At 40.0% G+C, this 13,459-nt stretch overlaps 1 protein-coding gene across 1 annotated transcript in view; it reads left to right on the plus strand.

Annotated features, from left to right (window-relative positions):
* Positions 1–13,459, plus strand: part of TTC23 (tetratricopeptide repeat domain 23) — a 100,034-nt gene that overhangs the window by 75,430 nt on the left and 11,145 nt on the right. The window contains exons 8-9 of the mRNA XM_079129076.1: positions 2,764–2,891; positions 7,251–7,400. Coding sequence (XP_078985202.1) covers positions 2,764–2,891; positions 7,251–7,400 — 278 coding nt within the window. The remainder of the gene's footprint in view (positions 1–2,763; positions 2,892–7,250; positions 7,401–13,459) is intronic.

The following is a 13,459-nucleotide window of genomic DNA, read 5'->3' on the forward strand; positions in this document are numbered from 1 at the left end:
GCTCTTCAGGCTGGTATAGAGGAGAAACCCATAGCAACAATTATGAAACTGACATATAGCTGGGTATGGTGGCACTCAACTGTAATACCCGTGACTCAGGAGGCTAAGGCAGGAGGATTGCAAGCTGGAGGCCAACCTTAGCAACCTAGCAAGACTCTGAGTAACTTACAAGACTCTGTCTCAAAGTTTAAAAAAACAAATAAATAAAAGTACTGGGATATAACTCAGTGGTAAAGCACCCCTGGGTTCAATACCCAATACCAAAAAGAAGGACTGAAAAATAAAAAAGAAAACTGACATATAGTTGACTCTCAATAAATGTTAACTTTTAAGACAATTTTCATAATTGTAGAATTCTACTTTCTTCCAAATATTTATTTTACGGCTGTGGCCCCTGGATGGGCAGGCTTACAACCTCCCCTCAGACCAGGGCAGTGGTTCTCATCACCATTTTAGGGATTCTTGGCTGTTCTATTCTGTTCAAGCTACTATAACAAAATACCATAGATCAGATGGCTGATAAAAAACAGATAAGAGGCTAGGCACTGTGCTTCTCAAAAGTTAGAGACTGGGAAGCCCAAGGTCAAAGTGCTAGATTTGGTACCTGAAGATGGCGTGCTTCCTGGTTTATAGACTTTTCAGTGTCTTCACGTGGCAGAAAGGGAAGGAGAGTTTTCTGGGGTCCCTTTCATAAGGGCACTAATTCCATTCATAAGGGCTCCACTCTCGTGCCTAATCACCTCTGAAAGACTCTACCTCCTAATGCCTTAGGTTAGGATTTCAACATGGAAGTTTGAGGGAGCATAATGTTCAGATCACAATATAAGCTATTTGTTTGCTTTTACTTCATGAGAATTAAAGCTGTTTAAATACCCATTTATTAGCTTACAGCTCTGCAAATCATAAATCTGGCACAATAAGGTTGGCTTCTCTGCTTAGGCTATCTCCGTCGTCTCCTGGAGTTTGGGTTCTTTTACAAGCTCATTCCTGCTATTAGCAGATTTCAGTTCCTTGCTGCTGTAGGACTTAAATCCCTCTCGTGACCATTGGCCAGCGACCCTCTCAGCTCCTACTGGTTGCTCTCCGTCCTTGCACCACATCCCTCTCCATAGCAGTGGAGAACTTCCTTCTTGTCATATCGTTCTAAGGCTTCTGTGTTTGTCAGATTTGTGTGGCTGCAAAAAAATACCTGAGATAAACAACTTAAAAGGTGGGAATTTTTGTTTTGGTTTATGATTATATAGGTTTTAGTCTATAGTCACTTGGCCCTGATCCTTTGTGGTGGCCAGGGAGCAAAGAAGAAAGGGCTGTGTTCCCAATGCCCCCTTGAAGGGCATGCCCACCAGTGACCTTACTTCCTCTAACTAGTCCCGACCTTTTAAAGGCTCTGCACCCCCAATAGCAGCACAGACTGAGGACCAAGCCTTTAAGCTTTAGGGGACATTCCAGATCCAAATCTTAAAAGCTTCTGATCTGACTTCCTTTTCCGATACCACCTGGAGAATCTCTCTACCTTTAAAGGGTCTGTATGATTAAGTCAGGCCCCAGGAATAATTTTGCTTTCTTAAGACCAACAGTGCCCTATAGCATGACTCATCACAGAAACCCTTATCACACTCACAAGTTCTACCCGGAAACAAAGGGTAGGGGATTATACAAGGGTGAAGGTTACTGGGGTCATTTTAGGATTCTACTGGCTACCCTGGCTTTTTGCCAGGAGCTCCATTCAGTTTCCTACCATGGACAGGCCTCAGGCCTTATCCCCAGTCCTACTCAAGCTTAGAAAAGAATAAAGAATATGTCATTTTTTCTAATATGCTCATGGACCATTCAACCTCAGCTCTATTCTGGTATAGTTTGGTAAGTGTCAAAGTCTTGGCCCTGTCCTGTAGCACTATTGAAGGTGGGGCCTAGTAGAAGGAAGTTAGGTCATTTGGGGCATGCTCTTGAAGGCAATACTGAAACCCAAGCCTCTTCTTATCTCTGTCTTTGCTTCCCAGCCACTTTGATGTTCTTCCTCACCACAGGCCCAAAAGCAACAGAACCAATGATCATGAACTGAACCTTCCAAAACTATGAGACAAAATAAACCTTTCCTCTTTTTAAATTGGTTTATCTCAGGTATTTGTTACAGCAATGGAAAGCTAATGAACACCCACTCACTACTCTGGCTTTCAAGTCCCTCTTCATACCTAAACTTTTCCCTTTTTGCTTTCATGATTGGCATGTATTTTAAAATATTTTTGTTAAATTATAGCCAGTATTTTTAAGGACTTAGAATGGTTGGGGATTTTCCCTCAACAGCATGTCAACTATTTTCCAGATTTTTTCATGTTGTAGAAATATGTAACAAGATTACAGTTAGAGTCCATTAAAAAAGTGGGCCCTGAGGATCCTAATGTCAGTGAGGAGCAACCGAAGTTATAGGAAGAATTATTGAACTATCGGCATGGAAACTTACCACCGTCCTCAGGTTATGGGGGATGGTTTCTCCTCTTGCATTAAGTTTGCCTTTTCTATTACAAGGAAAGCTAAAATGTATGAAAATTAAGGAAAGGAAATTGCAATATCCTTCTGAGACCTAAATCTTTTCTGGTAAAACAGGCAGGTTAATGGGGAAAGAGCAATCTCCTTAACTGGTTTCTCTTGTCCAAACACTTATTATTTTCAAATAGTTTACCACTATTAAAAGCATAATTGTTCTGTTTCCATTTCAAATCTGTGAACAATTGTCAAGATTGTTATTATGATGCTTTTCTTCAGATATGGCCGAACAGTATTTTCAAGACAGCATGGCTCTTCTTAAGGATTCTGAAGGGACAGGAAGAGCCAAATTTCTTTCAATTCAAGATGATTTTTGCCATTTTCTACAAATCACTGAACAAAAGGAGGTGAGTTCAGATGTCGAGTTGTTCATATGGCCAACTCAGCTGATATCTGAAGGGCTATTCCTTACTCTGCAAGTATCCATTACTACCTATTATGTGCAAGGCATGTTTCTCATCCTGAAAGGACACAAATAAATAAGACCAGGAGGCCACTTTGGGTAGCTTCCAAACAACTTACAGGAAGAAACTAGAAAACTGTTAATGAGAATGTAGATGTCACGTTCACATACAAAAGCTCACGAAGGGTTAGAAACTTTGAGAACCCACTGGACAAAACCCTGCTTACCGCAGCCTACAGTTCGGGCTGGGATAGAGTGAGACAGCTAGTGTGTCTATTCTTCTCTCCTCACTTTGGGTAATAAATGGTATTTGCATATCTAGTGAAAAACTACACAGTGCACAAGTTTCAGCTCACTCTCTTTTACCATGGATCCATCCAGGCATGCTTGACGTGGACTCTGAAACTGAAATAAGACCCAGAGTTTGTATTCTTTGGTAACGAAACCCTTGGGAACTTATTCTCTGTGAAAACTAAAGCTACCAGGAAGCCACGGTGCATAGCTCATTTTTTTTCCCAACCTATCATAGCAGATCTTGGAGGTGAAAACTTTGTTTTCCTTGCCATCTGTAGACCTCCTCCCCTTCAGCTCTTCCCTCATCCTTAATCCTCTATCGATTAAGGAACACAGGCTTTGAATCTAGATGCATCATGTTTCTTAGGCCAAAGTAAGGCCACAGTCACCATAACAAGTGGAGTTTCACTGATTTTCTAGATCACTCAAACAAGGAGAGAGGGGCCTTCCAGAGGCCTCAGAGTCCCACCCTCAGGTCTATCTCTAGACATTCTATGAGGAGTGCTCAGGTAAGAAGAGTCTGGGTAAGTCTGCCCCTCATGCCTCACCCCACCCAACTCCTCAGCCATTTTTCTCTCCAAAATAGATCTTGAGTCCATCCATTGTTTTCCCCTTTCCTCCCATCAGGCATCATCTCTTGCCTGGGCTATGCCAGCAAGCTCCTATCTTCTAGCTACTTCTATGCTTGCCCCTTTCTAATCCCTTCAGAACAAGGAAGCCCCAGTGACCTTTCAAAGAGCAAATCAGATTAGTGAACACTCATTTGTAAAATATTCCATTGGCCCCTCAGTGCCTTTGGGATCAACCAGAAGCCCTCTATGCCCCATAATACCTTCTATGACATGGACTCTGCTGACATTTCTGATCTCAATTTGCCCCTGCTCCCCAATCTGTCTTCCTGTGACACTGGCCTTTTCTAATTCCTATGTTTGGGCTGTGTCTGCTTTCTTCTCCTCCCAGATGCCCTTCTCCATCCATTTCAGTTTAACACCAGTGCATCCTTCAGTTCTTACCAGGTTCCCTGCTTCTTCTCCCCAGTCTGTATTTGACTCTCCCCATGAGTCTACAGAATTCTGTATGCTATTGAAAAGTATTCATATGTATAAATTTGTGTAGACATTTGATGTCTCTTGTGTGACTATACTGAGTTCCATGAGAACAGGGACCTTCTTATTTATTGTAGGAAGTGATGAGCAGATGGGTGGGTGACTACTTGACTGCAGGCCAGCTGACTTCTCTGATGGCCACAGCCATGTGTCCCATTCCTATTCCCATCTGCTTTCCTGCCATGGTGTCTGCTGCTAAGGCACTGATGCCAGGTGTCACTGATGCTGTGCCTCTCTGCCATTGGTTGCCCAGTTTACCCAAATCAGTAGTGTTGATTAAAAGATGCTCCTTGCTCTCCCAGGCTGCCATTGAAGATTTTAGCAAACACTGTTTTCATTCTAGGGTCACTGATATTCCTTCCAGTGCAGCTTATAAGAACAGAAAAGCTATCCCTTGCTCAGGTGGACACAGCCCATGCCAGAGCACAGTGCACAGAGGGTGCAGCATGGGCTGGCTCCAGCCCTCTCTCCTCTGTCAGGTGCCCTTGTGCATGGTGTAGCCTGCCCAGCTGAACGTGGCAGCCTCATACTGTTCTCACAGACTTCTCCCTGTGGGGTCTAGCAGGAGTTAGTCAACAAGGGCTGGGCCCAAGGACAATCAGAGAGACAAGCAAGACGTTCCCAGATGTGCTTACAGCCTACATGTGAGTCAGAAGCTTGCATCAACAGGAAAGTGATCTTTGGGAGGGAAATACCTTTTACAATAAAATGTAAGTGAAGGTCACTCTACTGCAGGTTAAGATGTAGGGGGAGGGAGGAGGAGCTGCCTCTAGTGGTGCCACTCTCCTTCTCAAGAACTTTCTCTGACTTCTTATTTCATGTAAGAAAATCCAATTTCCTGAGCCTGGCACAAAGCAGCTCATCTACCAGACCCATCTCTCTCTCTTCTCTGCTTCATAGTTTGTTGCAGTCAAATGAACCTATTCACTTGCCTTAAATAGGTTCTGTGCTTCTCCTGGAGCTCTCCCATTTTCTGGAGCTCTTCTCACCTAAGTCCTAATTGTTCTTCACTCCTGTCTGTTAAGCTTTTCCTATTTCTTCTAAACCCAACGTCATCCTTTCCGTTGTCATCTTGACTTGCCATCCATCTCTAGTCTCCCCAGTCAGGCTGTAAACAGCATCAAAAGCTTCATTTAGGAAAAGGGATCTCAGCTTTTCTTTCCATCCATAGTTCCCTAAAGACTGACAGTTCAATTCCCATCACAAAGCCACAAAACAGAACACTCCCATCAGTCTGTGCCCTTGCTCACAGATGTTAGAAGGGGATGCAATGGTCCTTACCCTCAGGTAGGTTCTGGATTGAAATCTTAGTCCTTCATGTTCTTCTTTGGACCACATGTGGCAAGTCAATCACGCTGCTCCTAAAGCAGTTTTTCTTTCTTCCTAAGAAATTGATTTCTGCCTCATCAGCACCTTTAATGTGGTGTCCCTACCACCACCATTCCGGCCCAGCCCCTAACTCACATTATTGCCAACCAAAGGATGGAAACCCTTCATCCCTTCCATCTGTGGGACACCATCAGGACACCTATGGGGCTGTGTTATGGGAAGCCCTTTCACAAGTCCCTGCTTTATTTGGCTGTTGGATACAGCATTTTTGCTTTGCAACTCTAAGTGTGCTTTCATGTGGAATTTCATAGAAGAATTTCAGGAGGAAGTGTGGGAGACCAGCATGCCTAAACAGGGTCTTAGTCCTGGTGTCTGGAGAAATTGTCAGGAAATATTGTTTTCTGACGAACTAACATTTTTTATTCCAAGTTGACATAAATAAGTTGAATAAACCAAACAAAATGTCACATCATGTTGAAATGTTTACTTTTGGTTTCCTGAACTATTTTTTCCTGAGAATAGAAAATCCAGAGCATGATCTGGATGTTCTCTTTAGTTTTCTCTTGTAATAAAGAACATCATAGAGGAAGAAGAGCATGGATCTGAAAGGTATTAAAATTACCAGCCAGATACAGAGCCTAGCTCCATCATTGGTGAGCTGATGCTTGAGCAAATTTCTGCTGCCCTATGCTTCAAGTTTTCCCCTCTGACAAATGAGGATTAAAATTGTAGCTGTTTAATTAAGACAGAATTAAATGAGATCATACATACAAACTGTACAGTGCAATTCCTGAAACATAAGGACGCCATTAATACAGGTTAGCTTTTATTCTTACTACCCAGTGGAAGTGGACTTCAGTAATAGCTGAAGTGAGTTCCCTTCCCAAGGTGGCCTTAGTGCATGCTCTTTTCACACTTTAACCTTCTCCCTCCAAAAAGTTATTTTCTGTCTCCTATTTAAACAGAGAACAGTAACCCCAGTCCATGAGACCTCCAAGCCCATTCCTCTAAAAAAAGAAAATCTACATCAGTTATATATTAGTCAGCTTGTCATCACTGTGAACAAAATTCCTGATGTAAACAACTTAAAGGAGGAAAAGTTTATTTTGGCTCATGATTTCAGAGGTGTCAGTCTGTGGTTTGCTGGCTCCAGGTGAGGCAGAACATCATGGTGGAGAAAAGCTGTCGACTCATGGCAGCAAAGGAAGCAGAGAGAGACAACAAGCAAAGGGTCAGGGACAAGATATTGTCCCCAAGGGCATGCCCCTAGAGACCTACTTCCTTCAACCATGCTCCACCTGCTTAAAGTTTCCACCTCCTTCCAGTGGTCCATTCAAATTATTAATCCATTAAGTGGATTAATGCCCGGAAAAGGTTAAAGCCTACATGATCCAATCACTTCTCCAAAACCTGACATCTGGACATTGCCGCACTGGGGGCCAAGTCTTCAACACATGAGTTTTGAGGGACAATTCAGATCCAAACCATAACAGTTAAATAATTATCTTAAGAAACCACTGATCTTAATCAGTCTTTGAACTTTTTAACCAGACAGCTTTTTGTCCCTTTCTCAGAGAGCAACCTTGATCCTGAGAGATTCCCTGGAAGCCAAAGTGGAAGTATTTGGCGATTTCAGCCCTGAGGTGGCAGAGACATACCGGCTCCTGGGTGGGGCAGACCTGGTGCAGGGGAACCACAGGGGGGCCCACAAGAAACTGAAGAAGGTAAAGTAGAAGCCAATACTAACCCAAAATGAGTCTCTTCCTTCCTCTCCCCTGTCAAGTTAAACTATGTAAGTGGTTTATTTAGGTAAGATATCAATATTTTTGCAGTAGACCTAAGATAACACTTGAGGTAAAAATTTCCTCTTAGACACATACATTTTTTAAATGATTTATCAATTATGTTTGACCCTGCAAATATTTTACAGGGTGTAATTTATCAAACCTTTGTTTTTATTGGACTCTCTCTGTATGTTCAGTTAATAGAGGAATTCTTATACTTTTCTCCTATTCTCCTTTTATTTTTACTTTGGAATTTGTTTCTGTGGTAATGTAATGTATCTGTCTAATGTTATCATTTTTCCAGATGACAACCTCATTGTCCAGCATCGTTTCATTTATTAAAGAGCCCACCTATGTACCAGGGATTTAAGATAGCACATTCATCATATACTAAATTTTCACATATACTTGACTCTATTCCCTGATTTGTACTCTAGTCAACTAATCTCTATTTATTCATGTGCCAGTATCTCACATTTTCAGCTGTAGAGATTTTATATAATGATTTAATGTGAAATAGAACTGGATAGCCCTTGTGACTCTTTTTTTTTTTTCCTAAAATATCAAGGTTTCTAGATATTTGCATGTTTATTTTTCTACATGATTTTTATATCACTGTATTTAGCTGCATAAAGAGTTTGCTGGCATTTTGATTAGATTATATATATAAATGAATTTTAAGAGAACCAACATTCTTATGATGTTGAGTCATCAACCCAAAAAGAAGGGCTATCTTTCCATTTGTCCGTGTCAACTTTTATATCTTTTGGGTACATTTGAAAGTGTTTCTATAGGTTCTGCACATTTTTTATTAAAATTTATTTCTAAAGCGTTTCATTATTATTATCATAAGTAGCAATTTATTCTATTATCTTTTGATTTGTTTTGTGATTATGAAGACCATTGGTTTCTCCACCTTCTTTTATTGCTTAAGTTAATTTGAGGATTGATTCAGATTGAGGTATACTCTTGCATTATCTGCAGATAGGCATAGTTTTACTTTGTTTTCAAATTCTCTGCCTCAAATTGATTTCTCTTGTCTATTTGCATTGACTTGTGACTCCAGAGCAATAATGAATAGGAGTGGAAATAATAGGCATTTTTGTCTCATTCCTGATCTTAGTGGAAATACTAATAGTGATTCTTTACTTAATATATGGACTAAAGTTTATATATTTTATCATGTTAAGGAAGTATACATCAATTTCTAGTTTCATGGGTGTTCTTTAAGTTAGAAATAAATTTTGAATTTTATCAAAGGCTTTTTCAGCATCAATGGAGATTATGAGATTATTCTTCATAACTCACTGAAATGGTGTGTTTTACTGTGATATTGAGTCAACTTTGCATTCCTGGAATAAATCTCCCTTAGGTTTAATTATTTTCCTAACACAATATTGTCTGAGTTCTTTTTGTGCTGCTGTGACAGAATACAGACACTAATTCGTAAAGAATAGAAATGTATTTCTTATAGTTTTGGAGGGTGGGAAGTCCAAGATCAAGGGGCTGGCATCTGTTGAGTGTCTTCTTTCTGTGTCATTTCATGGCAGAAGGCAGAAGGAAAGGGAGTGAGAGAAAAGAGAGTTGAACTCAGTCTTTTTTTTCTTTTGGTAATATTGGAGATTGAACCCAAAGGCATTCTATTACTGAGTAACATTCCTAGCCCTATTTATGTATTTTTTTGTTTGTTTGTTTTGAGACAGTGTCTCCCTAAATTGCCTAGACTGGCCTAAATTGCAAGATTCTCCTGCCTTAGCCTCCTGTATAACTGGGATTACAGGGCATGCGATGGTAGAACTCAGTCTTTTATAATGGACCCTCTCCTATAATAATGAATACACTTCTAAGGCAACAGCATTAATCCATTCACAAGGGGACAACCCTCATGACCCAATACCTCTCATTAGATCCCACTTCCCAACACCATTGCATTGGAAGTTAAGTTTCCAGTACATGCTTTTTAGGGGACACATTAAAACCATAGCAGATATTTTTTCTGTTCACTAATATTTATTCTAGGATTTTTGCACTAATATTTGTATGTGGTATCCATTTAATAAATAGTGTTACATTTACTTCCAAAAAATAATTTGGAAGTTACCTTTATTTTTCAAGCATTTAAAGAATTCATGCAACTTTGAAACCACGTGGTGTTTGAAAGGTTAGACCTCCTGCAAAATCCTTTAAGCATGGTTCTGTGGTTGTGGGACAATTCCTTTAAAACTTCTTTCACTTTTACACAAAAAAGTGATCTGTTGAAGCTTTCTATCTCTAATGAAGTCATTTTGAAAAATTGTATTTTTCTAGGTAATTATCCATTTCACTTATACTTTCAGATTTATTTGCATAAAATTTGCTGAGTAATCTCGTGAATTTAAAAAATTTCCACTTTTTAGTAACTATTTCCCCAATGTTATTTCTTGGTTTTATTTTTTTTTTTTTTCCTCCTCTTTCCTTGGTTTGTCTGTTAATTTTTCCAAAAATAAGGATTTTAATTCCATAGATCAATTGTCTTCCTCTTCTCCATTTCATTAATTTATTATTTAAATCTTAATCATTTCTCTCCTTGTGCCTTATTTTATTTTGCTTTATTGACATTTTCCCCCATCTTTAAGAATTAAGAATTTAATTGTTTTCACTTTTATTGATCTGTTTGTAGCTATGAATTTTTTCTTGTCACTGCTTTAAAAAAATCTCTTAAGTTTTGTTATATTAAGTTTTCATTATACTAATTAGTTTTATAATGAGGAAATCCTGGTAATCTCTCAGTAACATAACTGGCTAAACCTAAAAAATTTACTTTTGTTCTGAGTAAGTTGTTCTATAAGTTAAGTCATTTTCTCTTCTTCTAATTTTTCTGACTCTGCTGCAAAAAATAACAGGATTGGTAACGTGTGGTACCAAGGTACCAGTTTGTAATGAGATGATACATCTCTTTTGTCAACAAATAATATTGAGTACCCTGTATGGACCAGTTGCTGAGCTAGCCAGACCTGGGGGAGGGGCCAGAGTTAGGGACCAAATCAGGTATGAAGGGGTATCTATTTATTGACTTGTGGTTTCCAAAGAGGGTGGCATAGCCAGATGAGCAGCAGACAGACCTGCAACCGAACCCTGGGAAGAACTGCCAGGAGGGCTCCAATGCACAGGACTCCTCCCTGCCTCTCTCTGCACATGCTCCTCCTCATCCTTCACAACACTATCTACCCCCAAGATGGAAATCATGGCTTCCAGCACTCCTGAGTGATACCTCTGTCCCTGTGCCTTTTTTTTTTTTTTTTTTTTTTTTTTCCTCAGCTTGAAAGACCTTAAGGGAAGACTGTGGGGTATGTCTTGAATCCAGTGCCCACCCTTAGATCAGTCAGCAAGGCCAGGAGAGTGGTAGACTATGAGAGCAGGATGCTTCCAAGGTAGCTAATGACTTAGAAGAGGTGGCACAAGAAAGCAGGGATGCCCTCTTTCACCACTTCTATTCAACATCGTTCTTGAGACTCTAGCCAGAGCAATTAGACAAACCAAAGAAATTAAAGGGATACGAATTAGAAAAGAAGAACTCAAACTATCCCTGTTCGCTGATGACATGATTATATATTTAGAGGAACCTGGAAATTCCACCAGAAAACTCTTAGAACTCATAAGTGAATTCAGTAAAGTCGCAGGTTACAAGATCAATGCCCATAAATCCAACGCATTTTTATACAAAAGTGATGAATCTTCAGAAAGAGAAATTAGGAAAACTACCCCATTCACAATAGCCTCGAAAAAAATAAAATACTTGGGAATCAATCTCACAAAAGAGGTGAAAGACCTCTACAATGAGAACTATACAACACTAAAGAAAGAAATTAAAGAACACCTTAGAAGATGGAAAGATCTTCCATGTTCTTGGATAGGAAGAATTAATAGTGTCAAAATGGCCATACTACCTAAAGTGCTATACAAATTCAATGCAATTCCAATTAAAATCCCAATGACGTACCTTACAGAAATAGAGCAAGCAATTATGAAATTCATCTGGAAGAATAAGAAACCCAGAATAGCTAAAGCAATCCTTAGCAGGAAGAGTGAAATAGGGGGTATTGCAATACCAGATCTTCAACTCTACTACAAAGCAATAGTAACAAAAACGGCATGGTATTGGTACCAAAATAGAAAGGTAGATCAATGGTACAGAATAGAGGACACGGACACAAACCCAAATAAATACAATTTTCTCATACTAGACAAAGGTGCCAAAAATATGCAATGGAGAAAAGATAGCCTCTTCAACAAATGGTGCTGGGAGAATTGGAAATCCATATGCAACAGAATGAAACTAAACCCATATCTCTCACCATGCACGAAACTAAACTCAAAATGGATTAAGGACCTCGGAATCAGACCAGAGACCCTGCAGATTATAGAAGAAAAAGTAGGTCCAGATCTTCAACATGTCGGCTTAGGACCAGACTTCCTCAACAGGACTCCCATAGCACAAGAAATAAAAGCTAGAATCAACCACTGGGATAGATTCAAACTAAAAAGCTTTCTCTCAGCAAAGGAAACTATCAGCAATGCGGAGAAAGAGCCTACAGAGTGGGAGAATATCTTTGCCAATCATACTTCAGATAGAGCACTAATCTCCAGAATCTATAAAGAACTCAAAGAACTCTACTCCAAGAAGTCAAATAATCCAGTCGACAAATGGGCTAAGGAAATGAATAGACACTTCACAGAAGAAGATCTACAAGCAATCAACAAACATATGGAAAAACGTTCAACATCTCTAGTAATAAGAGAAATGCAAATCAAAACCACCCTAAGATTCCATCTCACCCCAATTAGAATGGTGATTATCAAGAATACGAGCAACAACAGGTGTTGGCGAGGATGTGGGGAGAAAGGTACACTCATACATTGCTGGTGGGGCTGCAAATTAGTGCAGCCACTCTGGAAAGCAGTGTGGAGATTCCTTAGAAAACTTGGAATGGACCCTCCATTTGACCCAGCTATCCCACTCCTTGGCCTATACCCAAAGGACTTAAAATCAGCATACTACAGAGATACAGCCACATCAATGTTCCTAGCTGCTCAATTCACAATAGCCAGACTGTGGAACCAACCTAGATGCCCTTCAATTGATGAGTGGATAAAGAAACTGTGGTATATATATACAATGGAATATTACTCAGCCATAAAGAATGATAAAATTATGACATTTGCAGGCAAATGGATGAAATTGGAGAATATCATGCTAAGTGAGATAAGCCAATCTCAAAAAGCCAAAGGACGAATGATATCGCTAATAAGTGGAGGATGACACATAATGGGGGGGAGGGAAGGGTTAGTGTTAGGGTTAGAGTTAGGGTTAGGGAGGGGGGCAAGTATGGAGGAAGGAAGCACTGTATAGAGGGAAAAGAGGGGTGGGAGGGGTGGGGGGAAGGGAAAAAATAACAGAATGAATCAAACAACATTACTCTATGTAAATTTATGATTACACAAATGGAATGCCTCTACGCCATGTACAAACAGAGAAACAACATGTATCCCATTTGTTTACAATAAAAAAAAAAAAAAAGAAAGAAAGAAATACAAAGTAAGAAAATCTGGGACAGGGTCACTAGAGCCCCTCCTTATTTGGGAAGGAGGATATGCAAACAATAAAATAGGAGGAAGCAGTCCCTTCCTTTAAGAATGTCCCAGACCATGCTGGATGCAGTGGTGCATGCCCGTAATCCCAGCAGCTTGGGAGGCTGAGGCAGGAGGATCCTGAGTTCAAAACCACCTTCATCAAAAATGAGGTGCTAAGCAACTCAGTGAGACCCTGTCTCTAAATAAAATACAAAAAAGGGCTGGGGATATAGCTTAGTGGTGAATACCCCTGAGTTCAATCCCCAGAACCCACCCATCCACAAAATAAAGAATGTCCCAGACCAGTGAGGGAGTTATAGACTGTAAACTCCCAAGTATATTTTATGCAAAGTCCCATGCTACGAGTTCAGACTGGGATCTATGGGAGA

Source organism: Sciurus vulgaris (assembly GCF_902686455.1).
Source record: "Sciurus vulgaris genome assembly, chromosome: 2".
In the NCBI taxonomy this organism is placed as follows: Eukaryota; Metazoa; Chordata; class Mammalia; order Rodentia; family Sciuridae; genus Sciurus; species Sciurus vulgaris.